We start from the raw sequence: 23957 nt of genomic DNA on the forward strand, positions 1-23957 counted from the left end.
CACCTAGAAGATCTAGACAGGGGTTTCCACAGAGATACCTTATGCTACAAGAGAGAGCCAATGACTATATGGTCATGGAAATTAAACGAGTTCTGTAAAACCTTGGTGAAACTTTCCATCTTGTCCAAGCGTCTACAAGCTGGTGTTGGATCTGTGATGATCGCAAATCTTGAGCTATTTCATGAGTTGCTCAGTAGCTCCTGGTTCCATAATCTCAAATGTCTGGATAAGACTGTGAAAAGATCATTACTCATAATCTTACATTCCAGTGCTCATGTTAGTTCTCACTCTCCAGTGTTCTGTATTGTTTAAAGACTTATAATCACACTCTTGATGTCACCCAAATGAGGATTGGTTTCCTTTTTGAGTCTGGTTCCTCTCAAGGTTTCTTCCTCATAACATCTAGGGGAGTTTTTCTTTGCCACAGTCGCCACGGCTGCTCATCAGGGATGAATACACATTGTTCACCTTAAATCTGTAAAGCTGCTTTGAGACAATGTCTGTTGTGAAAAGCGTTATAGAAATGAATTTGACTCGACTTAAACTTACGCATTCTTATATACAACTTTATAACACTTTATCTCTTTAAATAGACAAAGTCCATTGTTAAAAGTGCAAATTGAATGAATCAAGAAAAGGGTGGGTCCTTTTTTCTTGCTCATATTGTTTGAGGTTAGTTTTACTTTGTCGCTGTTTCTTCTTGCCTGCTCATTAGAGCTTTAAATCTACATCCGGATTGCGTAAAGCTGTTTTCGCATCAAGTTGTCAATAGTGCTATGTAAATAATGCACTGGCAGGAATGTATGAGTGCTTCTGTAAACTTGTTGCCTTACACATTCAACCTTATAATTACACTCTTGATGTCACCCAAATGAGGATGGGTTCCCTTTTGAGTCTGGTTCCTCTCAAGGTTTCTTCCTCATAACATCTAAGGGAGTTTTTCCTTGCCACAGTCGACATGGCTGCTCATCAGGGATAAATACACACCATTCACTTTAACTCTTAAAATTCTGTAAAGCTGCTTTGAGACAATGTCTGTTGTGAAAAGCGCTATAGAAATAAACTTGACTAAAGTGATTTTTTTTCTGTTCTGGGATCTTTTTTTCCCTTCTCTCCCCTATAGAACATACACTTTCATGTTGCTGTGTGTATGCAGCAGGGGTTTAAACCAAGGTATTTAAACTAAGCAGAGTGATTTACCTAAGCAAACCTGACTGGTGTGATTTTAATTTTTTTTCTTCCTCATTTTAAGGCCAGGCTTCTGAACATTCTGAGCTCTATTCCACTTTGCCCTTGTTGCCGTTTCGCTCATTGCTATGCATAGAAAAACCCATCTTTATATTTGCATTCAGCCAATTTTCAATTTAAGTCGGACATCTGTCTGTGTTAAAAATTAATCTACTGATCCCTGTAGAAGCTCCTTGGATTTTAATTAATTGCATGGGCACATCAATAAAAGGAATTTAAATGCCAGGGCTTTGCCTGCTGAACGCTTTCCTCTCGATTCCCTGCTTTCCCACTTATGAAAGTTATTTCAACTCATTGAACAGAAATGAAATAAAACACTATAATGAAGATTTTCTGCTTGTGTAACCTATTAGACAGAGTCATGAAACTTTTTTGTTTTTGCTGTCATCCTTCTGTAGTTTCCCTCAAATTTGTTTTACACATCAAGATTCCATCAGTAAGGTTTAGATTTTTTTTGTTAGTTTTCTACATATACTGTACTGAAGACTCAAAAGTAAATATCACTCAAAAGGTGACAGTTTTTTTTTTTAATTACTAAAATATCATTTATTTGAGGTTTCTGAAGGAAGCATGGTTACTTTTATTTGCCTTCAGGGCAAATATGAAAAGAGATTTCTATAGTATGAGGAAGAATCATTTTTAAGTGTCAGGGAAGGAGATGGATTTGCCTTCAGGCAACCTTTTTGTCTTCTCATATGTCAGAGCCTTGACATAGAGGAGCTTTAAATCAAGCCTTTGTCAAGAGTGATTGGGTTGTGATCACTCTCCCGCAATGCTGTGCCGAAATGGCGTTGATCTGGTTTTATTAGCGGAGCGGCTCTATTTTGAGGTCAGTTGAGAAACACATTTCTTTTCATTCTTCATTATTTGAAATTCCCTTCGTCGCCATGAACAAAAATGGATATACAGAGTAAACAACACATTCAGTCTTGAGCTTTAAATTGCATATGAGGAAATAATGTAGTAATATAAATTTTTTTAATGAAAACATTTTTAAAATGATACACACTGGGTCTCTTTCTGTACTGAATACAAGGTTTAGGACAGTTTCCTGTTGGGGCAAAAATAAAAATTACAAATAAATAAAAGGAAAAAACACTACATATACCCTTACAAACCTGCAATTTCTTTATTAACCCTCTACCAAAATATAAAAAAAATGTTATGGTGTACATAAGACATTTATATTACTATTTAAATTAACAATAAATTATAAAAACCCACAGGTATCTTTACATTTTCTATTAAAATCAATACTATTTCCATTATAACCAATAAAACTATTACAAGTTCAAGGGCATCTATTTTTTTAGCAGGCTCGTAGAAACAATTTTAACCAGTGTTTCCATTTATATTTATTTGGATAACAACTTGAATATTGACAATGTATTAACCTCTTGGCAGATAAAATCATGTATTGAGATAAAATATCCTGGTACTTAACATAATTTGTCATGGTTTTCATTTTTCCAAGTACAAAACAACCTCAAACCCTGTTCACTTTGTATGTATTTGTCTTTTGAAATGTACAAGTCCCTGTTAAGTGCCTTGCGATGTATAGCGTTATTGGATGTGTGATTGTAACATCCACTGCAACATTAATTTGGGTGGGACCTATCATGCACCCCGTCCCGCTTTTTAAATAGCTAATAGCGTCTACCTCACATCTTGGGCTAAGCAGTTCTTTACAGTTAGCACCATGGCCTTAAGCCCAAGCAATAACCATATATTAGATTCAGTTGCAGACTATTTTTAACATATTCACAAAGCCATGATTTTAATATCAGGGGGATATTAAATATATTTTAGGGATGTCATACATTTATTCATTTATTGTTAGGAAAGGAAACTCTTGGAAAATTTGTAATGTCAAGCAGTTTTTCAATCGGAGTGGCATTTATGGGATTTGAGATCTTTGCCAATGTAATTAGCTCACTCATTATTTTGTTTAACATTAGCGGATATTTTTAAAGTTAACAGTTTAAAAAAGCAATTTATCAGGATTGTCATTACACCTCAATTAACTATAACGTGATTTTTTTGGGCTCCTGTTTCACATTCACCAGTAATCAGTGCTCGTATATTCGCCTCAATTTTCATTACGCTCTTTGTTTTCTCTTTTTCCGTGCATGTCATTGTAATAATTGTTCCTTGTTGCAGGTTTTAGTCCTTCTATCTTTGAAATTTTGTCTGTGTTGTGTTTGTTTTCTACCATGGCTCGCTCTTAACAATCTCTGAATGTTAACATGACACAATTACCGTATTTTTCGGACTATAAGCCGCTACTTTTTTCCCACATTTTGAACCCCGAGGCTTAAACAACGAAGCGGGTAATTTATGAATTTTTCCTGGGTTTTTCCCGGTTTCACAAACTTTAAGCCAAAAACTAAACGACATAACATTAGACCAATGAAATTTCTGAACGGAAACGAAAAAACGCACCTCACCTGTGTTCTGAGCTGCACGGCTTCGGGAGAAAAAAAACTTTTGTTTTTTTTTAAACGCACGACGATGCCAAAAGATAACCTCCAGAAAGAAATAGTTGTGAAAGGTAGGAGGAAGACAGTGAACAATGACTTTCTTGGTAGGCTACTGTTTAGATACAAGCCGTTGTAACGCGTGGAGTCTGGGTGAAGGGAGAGCTCGCTAACTCCAGTTGCAACAGAAATCATATAAGCACAGACAGGTTTCCAAAACTCGTGCTTTTTTATTTTTCTTGGCAACAGCGTTACGGGTTAGTCAAAGAAACTTAGAAATGAGCATCAGAAAATAATAAGGACATAATCCTCGTCTTGAACACATGCAGTAATAGCAGGAAAATGCAGTGGCATGCTATTCCCAAAATACCGCTATGCTCCTAAAGGAAGCGTAACATATTTCACCCGTTACAACCCGTAACGTGTCTTTTGTTATAGCCTGTGTAAAGTACATTAGTGTAGACACCTGCGGCTTATTTATGTTAAAAATAAAAATATTTGTAAAATTCAGTGGGTGCGGCTTATATATGGGTGCGGAAATTACAGTATGCACAAATTTGGTGCCATAGGGCATCGTTTAACATCGATAAATCCCAAAGAAGAAGAATTTATATTGAACGATACACACTACATTTTCCCCCTTTCTAGTGAATGTCACCGAAACCTACTTTATTGTAGCTAAATAGTACATTGTAAGACATTATGGCAAGAAAAATGAGACCGGAAGAGTATTTCCTGGCAAAAAAAAAAAAAAAAAAACTTTTATGCTTGGAGGAAGAAGAGTGGCAGTACATTAAACACTTCTGACTGAACACCAGAAAAGGAATGCTTGATGTTGGGACTTGGTGCTGCATGAAAGAAACACACCCTATCTCTCCTTGCCTTTCTCATTGTTGTGCAAATAAAAAACCCCTCCACTCAGCAATTCCTCTGCACTCCATCTCTGAGCCTGTGTATCTTTCACATGCATTGAGCGCCTGCCATGGATTGACTGATTTTCCATCACAGTATTTTATCACACATGGATGAGAACAATTGATTTCCAGGGGTTCTGGGTATTATCGATCAGACATGAACTATCAGGGCAGAGTCATATTTACAGTACAATCCTGATTTTTGTTACCTTCCATAAAGCTGCAGCTAAGGATCATTAAAACAGTGTAATCCACTGCACATGTTAATCAATCCGCTACAATGGCTCAGGACTACAGGTTGCATCTTATCACATGTTTAACTGTATTAAATAGATATTCGGTAAAACCCAGATGAGGATGGGTTCCCTCTTGAGTCTGGTTCGTCTCAATGTTTTTTTCTTATGCCATCTCAGGGAGTTTTTCCTTGCCACAGTCGCCACCTGCTTGCTTATTAGAAACAAACTTACGATTATAAAGAACAATGATATTCATTCTTTATTCCGGATTTTCTGTGTAAAGCTGTTTTGAGACAATGTCCATTGTTAAATGTGCAATACAAATAAAAGCGTATTGTATTGAATGAATCGAACATCTTATATGTAAGTATTTTGAGGGTTTCTGTGATAAGACATTTTCAATTGTTAGAACTGCACCAAGAGACATTGGAGGTGGTAGATCAGAGGCTAAATTACTGGACTCTGGATTGCAAGGTCACACGTTCAAATCTCAGAACCACCATGCGGTCATTGCTTGGCCCTAGAGTAAGGCCTTAATACTTTCTAATACTCGGTTCTAAGTCACTCTGTGTAAGAGGGTCTGCCAAATGCCGTAAATGTAAAATAAATGTAAGAGACTACACATCCCACCAGCACAGTTTTTGTTCACACCTGATTATGTCTGATTAGCATTTGGGTTTCACCTTTCACAACAACCACTGCCTTTTTGGTTTTTTTTTATCCACATTTGTTGTCTATTCTGGTAGGATACAAGTTGGCATTTTTTACATATTTGCATATGTAAATATGCACACACATAAAAAAAAAAAAACATATTTATTTATAATTATTTGTAGATCTGCTAAACTTTTATTATTTCATTTGTGACCAATATGTATATGTAGATTGATTTGCTAAACAGTTTCTCATGCTCGTTCTCTCAGCACCAGTGCTGCTACGTGAATATGACGTATTACAACACTACAGAGACCGAGGTGTGTCCTGAGAGTCACATAGAATAGATTAACATGGCAGAGGTAGAGCTGCATCTTCCTGGAGACAGAACAATAAGAGAACATCTGGTTTCATTTAATCTTTTTCTTTTTTTTTTGCATTTTTGCAAATGTATTGTACCGTAGGATATGAGATGCGAATCGCACTGGCCTGAGATATAGAGATGCACATCCCTATACTACAGATTCTCCCTGAATATTTGTGTGACTTAATTGTAAGTGACCATTTGTACAAGCTAATTAGCAAGTCTAGTGCAATGTCTTTCTATATTTATATATGAGAGAGAGAGATAATATAGTAGATAAAATATACAGTACAGACCAAAAGTTTGGACACACCTTCTCATTCAAAGAGTTTTCTTTATTTTCATGACTATGAAAATTGTAGATTCACACTGAAGGCATTAAAACTATGAATTAACACATGTGGAATTATATATGGAATTATATACATAACAAAAAAGTGTGAAACAACTGAAAAATGTCATATTCTTGGTTCTTCAAAGTAGCCACCTTTTGCTTTGATTACTGCTTTGCACACTCTTGGCATTCTCTTGATGAGCTTCAAGAGGTAGTCACCTGAAATGGTCTTCCAACAGTCTTGAAGGAGTTCCCCGAGAGATGCTTGGCACTTGTTGGCCCTTTTGCCTTCACTCTGCGGTCCAGCTCACCCCTAAACCATCTCGATTGGGTTCAGGTCCGGTGACTGTGGAGGCCAGGTCATCTGGCGCAGCACCCCATCACTCTCCTTCTTGGTCAAATAGCCCTTGATGCCTTCAGTGTGACTCTACAATTTTCATAGTCATGAAAATAAAGAAAGTTCTTTAAATGAGAAGGTGTGTCCAAACCTTTGGTCTGTACTGTACATATAGTAGTCTTTAGTTTAAATGAAATGCTGATGTTTTATTTGTATACTTCAGAAGAGAGAAGAAATAGCAGCTTGCAAAAGTCAGAATCAGAAATAGATTTATTACCAAGTATGCTTACACGCACAAGGAATTTGACTTGGCATCAGGAGCGTCCAATGCAGAAGTAAATATCCAAAAGGTATGCAAAAGATAATACACATCATCATTTAAGGTGAATAACACAGATTTCATATAGTGTTATCATATCAGATGAAAAAATGATGTATCGCTATTGATATGGTGAGATTTTCTTTAAATAGATGTTTATTTTACATTTAAGTATGAGGTCTTCAGTGTCAGAGCTTTGTAACAGCCAGATGTTTTCTACCATACAGTGGATATCTTTAGGACATTATCTTGAGGAGGGACAAAAATTGGTTCTAGCTACGTTAGATAAGTGACTATCAGGAGCTAGGAGATATGCTAAAGCTATTGGGAGCTTTTATTTTTGTATGTTACATAACATCAATCATATTGATTGAAATATGTGACATGCTCGTTAATGCATAAATAATTGCTAAAATTACATACGTCAGGTCACATTACTGTGCTTATGTTCCTGTTAAAGCACATTTTTAAGTTACATTCTGTATGTTACATCAGCAAAATCATTCATCATTTTTTTTTTTGTTTTGTTTTTTGAGAGCTAACACTGTGATTGCATGTACATTTCAAAAGACATTCCAGATTCCAGGACATGTCCACTAAAACACAACAAAGCAGCCATCAAAAAGTCAATGTATTCTTTGTGGCATGTTGGGTTTGCAGAATATAGCCATGGACTTTGGATGTCACTGTGGCATTTCAGAGGAAGCAATACAATGAATAGTGCAGGCAGAAGCTGAACTGCATGTCCTTTTCTCCCCTTTTCCCTCTGGACCTGCCAGCGACGGCACCTCGGCACGATTCTGAACTTCTACTCATGCTTTTTTTCTCCTCCCTTCCCTCATTTTTTGTGGTTAGTGCTATTTGCAGCTTAACTTCCTACCATGTAGAGACTCTCACATGATATTTTGGGAACATGACAAGAACTGGTGCTGTGATTATGCTCATCTCAGGACTTTTATTCACAGTATGCTTATCCTCATACTCATAATATATATATCTGTATGTTTTGTGTGCTTTTTTATTCAGTGTTTAAGCAAGAGGATTGAGTCTTTGCCTTGTTTTACTTGTTATTCCTTGCCACGATTGTGTTCTGCTTGCTCGTTAGTGATTGAGATCAAGACCCCGGTTCTACAAGGCATTGTAAAAAAAAAAAAAAAAAAAAAAAAATCTAAATGAACAAATATTTTCCACCACATTTTTAGAGAAGGAGCCTGGCAAATGATGTCAAAGTGAAACAAGTGCCTGTTTAGTCTATAGTGGAATGATGTATAGGAGCGTACTCGCGGCTGCTCCGTTAACGCTCGCTGTTTTCTCCAGGCTCTGTGTGTGAAGATGAGAGGATTTTACCCTTCACTGTGTTTGCAGGAGACTTCATCTACTTTTTATAGTGTTACATCAGTAGTTTCCTTTTTCTTCCCTTCCAGCAATTTCTCTACAGATATTCCAGCTCTCCATGCTATAATGGATCTGCTGAAATAGTTCATTAAAATACAAAGCATACTGTACATTTGTATATTTCCAGGCATACCTTCGCTTCCTATCTGGCATCAGCAAGCCGCTTTTTTTTTTTTTTGCAACGCGCAGCAGTTTTTAGGTCGCGAGAGCTTCAACTCGCATTTCAAGCTCACTTGACTTTATCAATTCAAGAAAGCGTGGTGACGGTTTGCTCAAAATGGTCTTGCGTCTCCCGCACAAGTGGATGAGTAAAGGGTGATTGTAATGTCATTGACTAAGAAGATGCTATTTATCCTATTTCTATACTTTTTTGCCACTTTAGAATGTGCTTGCTTGGCGATTTCTCTATTGGACACAACATTCTGGGCTTTTAGGATGTTCATTTAACACACTATAGGAGTTAAAGTCCTACTGAACTGAAAATGCAGAGTCTATTCTGGAGGGAAACATTAAATAATGAACAATAAACTGTGAATTTTTAATTTGATATTTTGTTTTTAGGCTTTATTTTGTGTGTGTGTGTGTGTGTGTGTGTGTGTGTGTGTGTGTGTGTGTGTGTGTGTGTGTGTGTGTGTGTGTGTATATACATTGGTTCCACATTCATTGTCATGTTAATATGTTTAGTATGTTAAATACAAGTTTAAATAATTTAAATGTTATTGTTTTGGGTGGCTTGCTTCATTCATTCATTCACCTCCAGTCTAAAGAAAACCTACACTCAAAATTCCACATATAGAGCTCAGGACTGAACCTGAGACTTTGTGTTACAGCATAAGGCAGCAATCCTACTATCAAAACCTGCTTTTTGTATACACAAATACACACACACACACACACACTTCTTAATGTGTGTATTTATGTGTGTACATACAGTATGCATACACTATATACTATTTCTACTTTTATTGTAAATTACATTTTACAGAATTTAATTACAATTATATTTTCTTACATTGTAAATTCTTCAGTTATTCATCTACTTTATTAAAATTTGTCTTTGTTTTTATCCCATTCATTTTCTGTTCCAATTGAAGTCAAGGACCAGACATTAAAAACATGTATAGTAATGGATGTGACAAATCACTGACAGTCTCACTATATGCATGTATATAGAAGCACAACATCTTGTTATTATTATTCAATTCTACACAACAGTCTTGTATGTACAGTAAATACAATACAATGAAAGAAAAACTTGTTTTTTATATTGTAGGTGTGTATAACATTGGCATGACTCCTTTTTTCTCTTCAGGTTACTGAAACAAGGACGGGCCCTCTAGGATGCAGTAACTATGACAACCTCGATTCTGTCAGTTCGGTTCTGGTTCAGAGTCCGGAGAACAAGATTTATTTACAAGGTATGGATTGGCAACACTTCATTAACAAACTGTCACTCACAGTCACTTGTCTGATTTGAAGGAAAAGGGGTGTTTAATCAAATTGCTTTAGAATGTAAATGAAATCTTTGAATTATAGGTTTTATTATACATATCGATTAATTTGGACATATTGTGTACGATTATTTTGTAAAGGTTTATTCTTAACCCTAATAGATTCCCCTCCTAGAAATGGCATTTTTACATTTATGTGAAATGTAAAGGGCCCTGAGTACTGATTCAAGATCCCGTGCTCTAAATTGGCTGACATTTGTTTACCTGTTTAGTCGCTCCCTTGAATGTATGTGGCATGTAGCCCTTGATTGTGGTCCTTAATGAAAGGTGCTTATGTTCTTTCCTCAGGGCTTCAGGCTATTCTGCCTCGGTACCTGAAGAGCCGGTTTGTCCAAGCAGCCCTAAGCTACATCAGCTGTCACTCCGAGGGCCAATTTAGGTGCAAGGACAATGACTGCTGGTGTGAGTGCACTGTGGATTTCCCCCAGTGCAACTGCCCCACTGAGAACCTGGAGGCCATGCAGGACAGCCTGAGGCACATCAGAGAGTCCTGGGCTCAATCCAACCATGAGTTTGAGGAATCAGGCAAGTGTAAAGATTAAACAAATAATTGTTTGCAAGTCGATGTGGTTATTCTTAGTTGTTTTGCCACTTAATAAGGTAATACAAAAAAGTAGATAAAATGGGCCAAAATGGCAAAATGATTAGCTTTTGATGGTAACAGCAAAGCGTTAGTCAGAAAATGAGCAAGAATAAGAGCAAACAGATAAATTAAATAAGCTTTTATTTTTTTTAAATAAGTCAATTAACGTAAGTATTGTGGGTAAACTAGCAAACACCTTTTTTTATAGACAGTAGAGTCAATGCTATGAAATTTAGCACCTGGGTCTGTGTTCACAGCATGTTTCTCCTCAACTTCTCATCAAATTTTGACCTGTCAACATTAAATGGAACGTCAAACATTTAAACGGACTTTTTCTATAATTTTACCTTTGCATACAAGAAGTACTTAATATAAGTGAATTCCTCTGTTTCCTTTTTTTTTTTTTTAATGTGGAAAGATTATTTTATCTAATACATTAATGCATATTAATAAATAATATACAAATAAAATACAAAAATAAAATACAAATAGAGGCATGTTACATAATAACCCCAATTCTAAAAAAAAAAAATAAAAAATGGGACAAAGTACAAATAAAAGCATAATGCAATGACTTTTAGCATAAACCCATATCACAATAAAACATAGAAAACATACATGTTTGGACTCAGAAAATGTATAATTTTAAGTCATTTTTAGGTCAATTTATATTTGATGGCTGCAACAGGTCTCAAAAAAGTTAAGATGGTACAACAAAATGTGGAAAAACTAAGTGTTATTAAAATTAAACCGTTGGAGAAACATTTTGCAACTAATTAGTTTAATTGTCAACAAGCCAGTAAGGTGATTGGGTATAAATAGTGTATCTTAGAAAGGCAGAGCCTCTAAAAAGTAAAGATGAGCAGAGCTTCATGTGTAAAAGACTTCAAGAAGACTTGAAGAAGTCTTCAGACAATTTCAGAATAATGTTCCTCACCATAAAATCGCAAACCAGTTGAATATCTCATTATTTACAGTACATCATATCTTTAAAAGTTTCAAAGAATCTAGAGATTCTCTGTGCACAAGCAACAAGAAAACTACAACAAAGGACACCCAGAACTGACACACACAGGGACAACATTCCACTCCCAAAACCTCCGCAACTGGAACCCTTAGTTCCCAGATGTATACAGACAGAAGACATTATGCTACACATGGCTTTGTCCCAACTTATTAAGATCTGTTGCAGCCATCAAATTCAAAATGACCATATTTCTGTCCTTCAAATGGTATATATTCTTAGTTTAATTATTTTCACATTTTTTGTTTTGTTGTATTGTAAATATCATATGGATTTCTGAGATTTGCAAACGATTCCATTCTGTTTCTATTTACATTTACACAGTGCGTACATTTTTTGGAATCGAGGTTGTAGAAGAAATCTCAGTCATTTGGTAGTTAATATGGGATGAATGCTTATAGCACATATGATCATCATTCAAAATACATTTAATCATTCCTTTTTGGTCTTTTTTAAAAGCTATTTTTTAACCACTGGGACTGAGTGCATTGATGAATTTAGTTAATTTGTTTGCACTATTCGATTCTGTTACTATATTTAAATAAAAAGGGTCACCTTGTTGTATTTGTGATAACCGGAAAAATAGGGATAAGTGTTTCCAGCGATTGATTATCATTGCTGTAAGACAGGATTTTAAACACGGCCTGCATCGATTTCCCTGCACTGGGCATTGGGCCAGAACTGGCTACAAGTGGGTTTAGTCATTGGAGCTCCACTTTCTGTAGCTACTGGAACAGGCTGTAAAATCTTCTGCCTAATGACTGTGAAGTTAACAGAGAAGCAATAATCACCCAGCATAAGCCAGTGATTTACCTGTCACTCCTTTCTCCTTTGCTGAGGTTTACAATCTCTGTCTATATATATATATATATATATATATATATATATATATATATATATATATATATATATATATATATATATATATATATGCTAAAATTTCTAAAATGAGTGCATCTTCTCTGTTCTGTTTACACATGATTAACTTTACCAAAGTGTGAAAATTAAAAAAATGTTCAATTATCTGATATGGCTGAGAAAATCAATTAGATACCAGTTGGTAATTGTTAAGTTTTTATGAGCATCTTTGATATTAATTAGAGATACTGAACAAATTTCTTCTTAGGTATTATCTAGCATTATCTAGAGAATTTATATGATGCAGTTATTGATTTTGTTACTTGCTGCCAATGGAAATAAATTCCCATCACCCGAGATGTGTTTACTCATACATCTTGTCATCTTGTATTACGGTTGAGTGTTTTTTCCGCTCAAGGACAATTAGATGATATCTAGAGATGACAGTACTGGGCAGTTTTATTAACAATGCCCTTATGTTTATTTGCAAAAGAAAAGGTTCTCTTACTTGCTTAGGCATTTATTACATTTTACTCATTTTTATTTCACTGTTTTTACCACTCAATTCTAAAAAATATGAAAGGTAAGATTTTAAACCCCACCCACTTGGCCCCGTCAAATTAAACTTCCTAATATATATAAACCATTTGGGCAAAAGTTTATGGACACCTGACCAAAAGGGTCTATGTGCTTTTTCGAATACCCATTCTACATTTAGTCTCCATTTATTATATAACCTCCAATCTTTTGGGAAGATGCTCCACTAAATTTTGGAGTGTGCTTTAGAGGATTTGTGCTTATTCAGCCTTAACACAAAAGTCTGGTTCTGATGTGCAGTAGGGTGAGTAGGCCTGGGGTGCAGTCAGCGTTCTAATTCTAGTTCATTAAGTTGATGTCAGAGCTCTATAGCAGGCCACTCAAGATCTTTCATTTCAACCCATGTAAACCATATCTACATTGAGCTCACTTTCTCTACAGATGCATTATCATGCTGGAATAGGTTTTGGGCTTCTAGTTCAAGTGAAGGAAAAATGTTTATGTTATTACATCCAACTACATATAGCCAAAAAAAATCAAGTGTCTTAATACTTTTCTCTATATAGTGCATTTATCAATTTATCCATTAAAATATCTATTAAAATCGAAACCTGTATATACTACATTTACTAGAATACACTTTTTTTTTTTTTTTTTATTAAATTATTCTCATCTGTAATTTAAAGTTTATCACAGAGGAATGCCACAAAATGTTGATTCTTGTTGTTAGATTTTATACGGAAACAAAAATTAACATCTAGCATATTGTTAATGAAATAATAAAGAAATTATATATATATATATATATATATATATATATATATATATATATATATATATATATATATATATATATATATATATATATATATATATTGTATCTAAATACAAAAAAGCTATATTTTTATTCTTCCCCATACAGAAATGTGTTTGTTGTTGCCATTATGCAAATTAGAGCATATATGATTAGATCAAGCTTCATTTGTAAATAAATATAAATTTTTTTGACCGATTCCCAAGCAGAAATGATCTGTGAATATATCTGCAAGTAACTGGCAAACATGAGCTTTGGAATGAGATTGATTCTATTTTTCTAACATGTGGAAATCCTTCAATCCACTCATCCTCCTTCACTTGTCTGGTTTCTAGAAGAGTTCCAGAATTTTGTGCGAAGATTACCAACATTCTACGCTCTCAACACATCTGCTATAAAGTACTTTTGGAAAATGGACCCGGCTGTACACCAGCGCTTTCAGCTGCTGGAGACTAACACTCGACAGCTCCTTGGCAAAGCACAGCGGATTGTCAGCAAGCTTTTCGCTCTCAGCAAGAGGTGTCGAACTCAGCCCAAAATATCCGTGCCCAAAGAGAGGTAAGAAATGTCAGAGAAATGAATTTATGCCGCATGAGTCCTGCATGACAAGGCTTTGTAATTATCTTGCACTGTTTGTACTCGGGGAAATAAATATATTATTGTAACGAAAAAGGAGCGAGTGTGCTCAAACCCTGCTCATTTTTACTGTCCTCTGAATCTGCTCATGTCTCTTGTGTGCAAAAGAATAAGCTAAAGACTGATTTGAAGTGGAAAATTCAAGTCTTTGAGCTACGAGGCAAAGAAAAACATAACTTTGTTCTCGTCTTTGCAAAGATTCACAGCAAATGTAATACAGGGTCACGGGAGGTCAGTCCTTTGAACATATTAATTAGGTAATGCATTTAAGCACTTTGTCCGGGTCATATCCAAGGTCAGGTATGGGAAGAACAATCATGTTAGAGCTGGTATATTGGCTCCTATCCCAGTCTCACTCAAATCATAGAGGATTTCAGTTATTATTCCTAGTGTAACTGGATGAGTAAGTTTTATCTCACCATCTAAAGAGTGATGTAGTGGGAGTGTGTAAACGTGTAAGGAAAGAAAAATGGATCAATTCGTTTGAAATAATTTGATGCAATGCTTTGAATTGAAGGAGCTGGTTAACAAAAAGGAATAGAATTGGTTTTAATTGTAAAAGAGTATTTCAGGGATATAACTAAAGCAGCAACGCATTCAATGCGATACGATTCACCCCTATTACGGTGCAGTGCGAGCACAATGGTATTCAATGCAGCATGATGCAATGAAAAAAATCGGATGCTGCGCAACTCAATATGGTGTAAATAGTTTGCTTTTATATTCTTGGCTCAGACAGACAGCAAATCATACATTTATTTAAGTGCTTTCTGACTTCTAACACATGGCCATTTTACATACAGGCAAAAAAATAATAAATACAAAATAATGAAATAAAACCAGATGTTTCTTTCCTGTTAAGTCTCCAAAAAGAGACAGCTCTACCTCTGCCATGTTAATTTTTTTTTCCATGTGAATGTACTGTACTGTACTGTACTGTAAAAGCAGTGGTGCTGAGAGAAGGCAGTTGAGAAACAGTTTAGTGAGAATAAACCAAAAAATATTGGTCACACAATATTGGTCACTTTATTAATAATAAAAGTATTGCACATCTACTAATAATTCTATTTAAAGAATGAAGTTTTTACCAATAAAAAGATGTTAAAAATGGTGCATTGCGATACAAATGCAAACTTGTATCCGATGAACACCTTTTATAAATAGATGCAACACATCGTTAACTTTTATGCAACAACTGAGTTAAAACAAAATAAATCCATCCTTAGACACACTGGACATATGTTTTTTTTTTTTTTAAATGCAATTACACTTTTAGTCCCGTCCGTAAGTTTGTATAAAATAACGTTGTATGCTGTAGCATTATAAATGTATTTACTGGAGCCAAGAGGTTTCAACATGTTCCAGAATAAAAATACCTTTGTGTGCAAAGTGAGCTCCATAACACCATGATTCACTGAGGCTAGAGTGAAAGAACTTATATAGTTTGCACAGAACCCTGCCCTCAACCCCACTGAACATCGTTTTGGATGAAAGTTAGCATTCCAATCTTACCTTAATTATCCACATTAATGCTATTGTGGCTGAATGTGCAGAAATCCCCATCCATGCTGCAAACCTTCTTTAAAAAATGCATACTATTACAAAAGCAAAATCTGAATGTGTTCAGTAAATAAAACAAAATGTGAAGATTTGGTGTGTATACTTTCATCTGAAAAAAAAAAATAAAAAAAAAAGATTCAGTGATTCTAATGTTAATTCGTTTTATTATTCAGTGCCTTTGTTCAATGCAAAATAAAATAAAAATTTTCTTTAAAAAATCATATTTAGATTAGAAATTAATGTTCTTTTAAGGACTTGACACTAAACCTTCAAAATCAATACATTAATTAAATAATTGGATTTTTCTTTTTCAGTATTATCTATTCAAATGCGTGTTTATAAATTTGAGTGAGCACAGACCATATTCTCTTCAGTTTATATCTCATTATTTAGCATATCACGTAACTCGTGTTGATTACAGATACCCGGCGTCATTCAATACATTCTAAGAAGCTGACTGAAATGGCTGACTCAAACAAAACACTCTTCCCAGAATTCCCTCTGCTTTGCTATAGTTAAACCAGTGTATAGAGCATCCATGGTTTTTGAAGACACGTTATATAAGTTGTGCTGAAGACATCTTGGCATATATACACATCATGGGCATTTCAAGCATTTTTGCACAGTGTTTTGTGATTTCCTGATTTAAAAGCTGGGCCATCAGAAGAACAGCATATGGACAGAATTTATTTGGACAGATTTATAAGGCAGGATTGCCAAAGCAATCTCAGTGGAGTTATTAAAGTTTGATCAAAAAAAGAAGTGGACTGAATGGCCCTCTCTGATTGTTGAATGATGTCTAGATTAAAATCCTGCCATACAGTCAGGTCAATAATTAATTTAATTAATAATTAAATAAAGTTAATTAATGTGAGGTGGTAAAGCTCAGTGGTTAAAGCTCTGGGTTCAACCCCCGCTACTGCCAAGCTGCCACTTGTGGGCCCTTTTTTCCCTCTGTGCTCCAGGGATGCTCTATCATGACTGACCCTGCACTCTGACCCAAGCTTTCTAAGTATCTTTGAGAAATGCAGAATTTTTACTGTGCTGTAAGTCTAACCGTCTAAGAATGAAGAAAGTAATGTTATATATGTTTATAATAGTCAATATAGAAGCTATATATGAGGGGTCAGGGGACTTTGATGGCCATGTCAAAGAGTTAAATCTGCAGAACTTGGTGGTTTTGGATGCATGTTCAGAATAAATTGTCTTACTGAAAAGTCCAATCATGACCAGTTGTAATCTGGTTGTAACAACCAGATTGTTAAAATCTCCTTGTACTATGAAAAGCACATAATGAAAGATAAGATTTGGTTTTCCAGTCATACACCAAACTCACTTTCAGGGTTGTTAAACTGGGCCATAGTCAGACCTCTTGACCAGAATAGATTCCATTAGTAGGTTGGAGATCTGTATTTGTAGAAAAAGCATGTGTAGCATTTACAGAGAATCACATGATTGTGGCTTCTCCTGTCTGCGTACTGTCCGGGGATGATCCTTAAACATGAGATGTAGGGCTGGGCGATATATCAATGTAATATCGATATTATGATGAATGATTTCATAATACACTTTTAAAAACATATCTTTGATGTATTTTAAAATATAGCGATGCAGTTTTTGTATAATTGTAAAGTTACAAATGAAATGGTATTTAATGGATGTAGTTAATTGATTGTAATTTTATAAAACCTCAATCATTGCCGAAATAAATCTATTTTCTATTTAATATAAATAAATTGGGGGGGGGGGGGTTGCTAGCTAGAATACATAATGATGAGCACTGTATATTATAGGAATCTCCAATCTAGTATCATGATACTATATTTGTGTATATTTTTTTCTCATATTGTCCAGCCTTAATAAAATGCACACAACCAAGCAGTGGTGCTCTTTTTTTCAAAGCAAAAAAAACAGGCAGATTTTAATGAAAAGATTTCATGTAAGAAGTTTCCTAGTGCTTTTGGGAAAAAATCCAACAAAAATCCAAAACATCAAGAATCCTTCACTCTACATCTCAATAATGATTCGGATGTTTGTGCATAAATATTTTACTTTTTAAACTAAACTTGCTAAAAAAAAAAAAGGGTCTTTTTTTTATTATTATTCTGTCCAGGTTCCAGTAGTGTCTAGGATGTTCCAGTAACTTCCACCTATGTTTGATGAAAGGAATACTGCCATGTCTTCTAAAAATAGCTCGGTTTGCAGGTGCATTCCTATTGGAAATTTGTATAAAACCCAAAAAATGCTACAATTTTCAGCAAATCTTCTTCTCAGGCATATTTAGATTTATTGCCCTAACAGTGAATATGGGAATTTCTGATCAGATTTCTCCAAGCAAACCTTTGTAGAAGAGTTATTGAAAAACTGCTTGTTCTTACATTGACCTACAGACAGCTCCAAATTTCTAACTTTTACAATTAATTAATCTAATCTCCAAATAATCTATTAACCCTGATTAAATTATGCTTAACTAAGAGCACAATTTTGCCCAATCTGTATAACTGAATAATGAAATAATAGTTATTTATTTTATTATTATTTTTTTTTAAATACTTAATAGAAAGATCAAATCACATTTGCTGATTGCTGTTTTTAAACTCGCAACCATTTAAATTCTAAAAACTGGACCATTCCTGACCTTGGTTAAAAACCACAGAACAATAGATCTAAAAATATTTATAAATAATCCAGTCGTGTTTTTTTTTTTTTTTTTTTTTTTTTTTTTTTTAGAGTCAACACATTTAGCTTACCTCATTAATTAGTTTAATCCAGCAAACACTTGTGAAAAATTACCTTTTAAAAATTAGGAGGCATGAAATAGCATCCTGTTGCAATAATGGTAACTGGAAACTGTACTTCATCCTTTATTACATACCTTTATTATATATCCATATACAGGTATAGGTCGCCACATTAAAGAAACATACTCTTTTCTGCGACAAAATTCTTACATTTTGTGTGCTTTTTGCAATTGCCACTACCATAATCACAGTTCTCCTACATGCTCCGATGCTGTTCTACTGTTAATAGATTTCGGATGAGCATTGTAGGTCAAGCTGGGATTTCATTTATAAAGTTCTAGCAGTGTGAGAAAATAATTCCTAGTCACAATACCAGTGAATTGGGCTGTCTTCTTCACCCAATAGTCCTAACTTATGACCAGAGAATTTTTTGATGTGAAAATGAAGTCTGTGTTAATCTCTTTCTTGTAATATATATATATATATATATATATATATATATATATATATATATATATATATATATATATATATATATATATATATATATATATTTGAAAATTAAGTCTGTGTTAATCTCTCTGTCTACAAAAATATATATATATTATATTAAATATTATTAGGGGTATATTAGGGGTGTAAACGTACACAAAATTGACGGTTTGTTACGTACCTCAGTTTTTAAGTCATGGTTCCGTACAATGGTACGGTCGAAATGCAAAACATAAAATTGCTTGTAGTTTGGATTTGGGTAACACAGATGTGTATGCTAGTGTGTGTGTGGTTCACATTTAAATATCACATTTTCTAAAGATGATCTACTTAACTGTTCTACGTATTTCAGCATACTTTTACAAATGTCTTCATTCCTTCCATCCTTCATTCATTCACTCCCACGATATGTGGAATTGACAGGATTAACCTTTTAAGACAAATTATTGAAGCTGGACAAAAACAATATAAAGAATCCATAGTGCTAGCATTAGTCACTAGTCACTTCCTAGTTCCTGGCTAAAGCTAGCGCTATGGATTCTTTAGCATTTTCATGCATGTGCAAAACAAATCTTATTTCAGAGTGAGTAGCCGAGTGACACTGGGCTAACTCTACTTTCTTTTTTTTATACCCCTGGCATTGTTGTGTATGTTCTCTAGTTTAATAATAATAATAAAAAAATGCACTGAAAGTGCAAGGCAGAGACTAAACAAACTTGTGGTCCGCCACTTAATACATTCCCTGAGGGAAACTCAGATTGTAACTATGTTCTGGACGTAAAAAGGATTGCAAGCCCAGTATCAAAGATCTTCGCTACGAATACGTGTACCGTTATATTCCTAAGTTATATATTAGGAGTGCAAATAATACAATACAATAAAGATACATATAAAGCAGCTCCAATGCAATGCGATAGGATGCGCCCCCATTACAATGCAGATTTCGGTTTAATTCAACACAACACAAAAAATATGATGCTATGCAATTTCTAAATATAACATATCCATATCCAATTAAGCATAGTTTAATATATACGCATAATATGTATGTATGTTCACTAGATAATAGAACTCCAAAAAAAAGGGTAAGCACATGATTTATGTCTTCAATTCAGTAGCGCATTTACAAAAGAGAACAAGTCAGCAATATATGTGCTGTGAGCACACTGACCACCATTTCTGATTTTCCTGTTCAGTGCCCTGAACAACTAGAAGCGTTCCCATTAGAGCGCTTTCTACATACCACAGTCTCCTTTCATGTTTGCTTGGAGAAAAGAGAAACTGGGTTGATGGGTGGGTTGTGGCGTAGGAGGGGATGATCTCCTGTTATTTGTATTACAGCATGAAAGATGTTCTGTTGATCAAATCCGGTTAGCACATTTGATGACGAATATTTATGATTACGTTTATTCAAAAGGACAGTTATACAGATTTTCATGAGTCTCATCAATTCAATGGTTTTGTATGAAATATGTCACTTTGAAAAAAAATAATATTTTTTTTCGTCCAACAGATCTTACAACTATTGGCTGAACTACATCCTGTCCCTTATGTACTGCAGCGAAAACAATCAGCTAGGTACATATATGGAAGAAAGAAGGGCCTGTTCATGTCAGCATGAGACCCCATCCTGCCAAGGTATCATCCCGTGCATGGTGGGTGAGGGGCCTCTTTGTTCTTCCTGCTCCTATGAGAACCGATCCAGGTGTGCCAGCTGTAACCCAGGTTATACCCTGAGTCAAGGACTGTGCCGAAACATCATCCCTGACTCCACAGATAATTACATCGGATTTGAGACTGATCTCCAAGACCTAGAGTTGCGCTATCTCCTCCAGAAGCGAGACAGCCGAATCAGCATCCATGCCATGTTCATTAGCAACGACGTGAGGCTCAACAACTGGTTTGACCCTTCATGGAGGAAGAGGATGCTTCTGACGCTGAAAAGCAACAAGTTTAAATCCAGTCATGTGCACATGCTTTTGGGGATTTCCCTCCAGATCTGCCTTACTAAGAACAGCACCTTGGAACCTGTGTTGTCTATTTACATCAACCCATTTGGAGGGAGTCACTCAGAGAGCTGGATCATGCCCATAGACCAGAACAATTACCCTGACTGGGAGAGGACCAGGTTAGATATACCTCTTGACTGTTATAACTGGACACTCACTTTGGGGAACAAGTGGAAGACGTTTTTTGAGACCGTCCACATATACTTGAGGAGTCGCGTCAAAACAGCTCCGGCGCAAGCGAACGGAACGGTCTTTTATGAGCCACTGGAATACATGGACTCCTCACGGAATCTGGGTTACATGAAAATCAACAACATGCAGCTGTTTGGGTACAGCATGCATTTTGATCCTGAAGCAATCCAGGACTTGATCCTGCAGCTGGACTATCCATACACACAAGGATCCCGGGATTCAGCACTGCTGCAGCTGCTAGAGATACGAGACCGAGTTAACAGACTGTCTCCACCGGGCCAACAGCCCCTGGACCTGTTCTCCTGCTTACTTCGCCATCGCCTCAAACTCTCTACTAATGACGTGGTCCGAATTCAGTCTGCTTTACAGGCCTTTAGTGCCAAGCAGCCCAACTCAATGGAGTACGAAACCACTAAACTATGTAGCTAATCAGACACTTCACTCCATTTCTAACACTTAAGCATAAACCAGATTACACGTTGAAGAATTCCACTCATTAATTATTATCATTTTTTTTAAGGAACATTAACTATGACTTTCAGTGGACAAACGGAGTCCACACATTGCCTATTCATTTTTTAATCCACATTTACAGTTTACAGTATACAAGTACAATTTCATTTTTATACCACTGATTATTATCAGTAGATTAAATGTAAGTCATTGAAATTGTGTTTTTGTTTCGAAGTACTGTTTTTTTTTTTTTCCATTAATCATGTGCATAACAAAACAGTACCCATGTAAATCAGTGTAATCGGACCATCCTTCGGGGGCGAATCTAGCCCTTTTCATGTGTACAGCACTATCTGTCAATCCTGTAACACTCGCATATAACTGTATCTGCTTCAGCAGAAGTTGAATTTGATGGTAGAACTATTTCTCAGTTATTTGTACAAATGCATTATGACAATACGAATAATTTTGTTAAAAAAAAAATGGCATATGTCCTAACTACATGTTCTATGTGCTTTTATATTTATAAACATATTATTTGTGAAATACTACTGAGGTAATGTCGATAAAAATGTACAGAACATGGGTTTGTTAATACACTAAATAAATGAAATTTTTATGCACTGTCTCTGAATTCTTGGTTTCAGGAGGTTTGATTAGAGTAGGGTTGAGCAACAGAATCTTTTTATTTTTAAGTAAATTGCAATCACAATTACAATCACAATCAAAATTTAGGGTAGGCTTTCCAGATGTGTTTCAAGATGGTCCGATTATATAAATAGAGGTCTATTACTTAGTGTCACATTGTTTTTGCCTCTAGTGATTAAAGTGCTGATTGTAGCATTAAGCTCTTTGGGTGAAAGAAAAAAAAAGGTTTGCTTGACATAACAATTAAAATAATAGAAGCCAACCTAAACCCTGGAGTTCAGCAGGTCCCTATGTTCATCTAAAATACTCACTGGTGCAATCTCATCTAAGCAGTAAAACTCATCAAACCTTGACTCTCTACACGGACCTCTTTGAGAGTGAATGAGAAATCTTAAGGGAACAATCTTTTTAAAAGTTGCTACAGGTTAATTTAGGTTAATAGATGGGAATTGATCTTGCATAACCATACACTTATGCAGCATCAGGGGAAATACTGTTCAAAATTTGTTTTGAATGATGAGACTCCCAGCAGAGGGGATTCAGTTAAAGAAGCAAATGTAAAGGAAACAAGTGTAGCCTGCTGAACAGGAAATGGTCTTAGTTGCATATGTGGTTCTGTGAATGCCAGATAAGTCCCAACGATGATGAGAACTGCATACGCATGCATTCAGGCAGTCCGACAAAGTAATTCAAGTGCCAATTTTTATTTTTACATTTCCAACAAATACAGCCAATTTCTCTTATAATCATCATATAAGTTGTTCTTGGGTGATTCATGGTTCTGAAGAAACTTTTAAAAGAAAACCACCAGAAGGAAAAAGAAACCTTATTGATCTGGTGTTTATAAAATCACAATTAGATCAATAAGGGATGTAGTAAACCTGATGAGGTTGTGAGTTCAAATCCACACACCACAAAGCTCTCATAGCCCCCTTTCTTTATTAAGGAACTTAATCCCCAAATGCTAGTTGTATTCTATCTCTGTTGAAAGTTGCTTTTGACACTTATTTTGAGCCTTTTTGTTGTGCCCTTGTGCAAGCCCTTTAACCCGATCTGCTCCAGGGGCTCCTGACATTGTGCTCATGTCCCCCATACTTCCAAACAAGCTGGGATATGCAAAGAAAGTTTTTCACTCTGTTGTAATGTAAATATGACAAATAAAGTCTGTTTATTTGGCCCAAAGCAAATGCAGACTATGGGCCTTGCTCCAGGGCCAACAGCATAGCATAACTGGGGTTCAAACTTTTCATAGATAAACCATGCAAAATCCAGGGTTGAAAATTGCCTGGATAATGTACAGTATACCATAATGATGAGAGAAACCTGCAATCCTTTAAATTACTGCCAGCTTTTCAAAGGTCATGACTGGGTGGGCTGATGCTGACCTTGCAGAACCTTGTAGAAGACTGTTCACAGTGACATCCAGGAAGATTTCCTGAAGTGCCTCGAATCATAAGTATTAACAAAATGGAAAAGGCCCTGTATAGTGGAATGTTATGGTTAGAGCTAAGTGTTCAGCTCTGCCTATAGGCTATTGTTATTTTGTTCCATCACCCTATGGGCAAGTGTGTTTTGGAATTTCTTTAGTGACATAAACAGTTGGACTGAGGCTGCTGCCTGG

The 23957-nt window shown here is 35.5% G+C and overlaps 1 protein-coding gene across 1 annotated transcript in view; it reads left to right on the forward strand.

Moving 5' to 3' along the window:
- Nucleotides 1–22311, forward strand: part of brinp3a.1 (bone morphogenetic protein/retinoic acid inducible neural-specific 3a, tandem duplicate 1) — a 60850-nt gene extending 38539 nt beyond the window's left edge. Inside the window, exons 6-9 of the mRNA XM_083566964.1 lie at nucleotides 9591–9696; nucleotides 10078–10314; nucleotides 13941–14163; nucleotides 20548–22311. Coding sequence (XP_083423090.1) covers nucleotides 9591–9696; nucleotides 10078–10314; nucleotides 13941–14163; nucleotides 20548–21664 — 1683 coding nt within the window. The 3' untranslated portion in view covers nucleotides 21665–22311. The remainder of the gene's footprint in view (nucleotides 1–9590; nucleotides 9697–10077; nucleotides 10315–13940; nucleotides 14164–20547) is intronic.
- The last annotated feature ends 1646 nt before the right edge of the window (nucleotides 22312–23957 follow it).

Source organism: Silurus aristotelis (genome assembly GCF_946808225.1).
Source record: "Silurus aristotelis genome assembly, chromosome: 2".
Classification (NCBI taxonomy): domain Eukaryota; kingdom Metazoa; phylum Chordata; class Actinopteri; order Siluriformes; family Siluridae; genus Silurus; species Silurus aristotelis.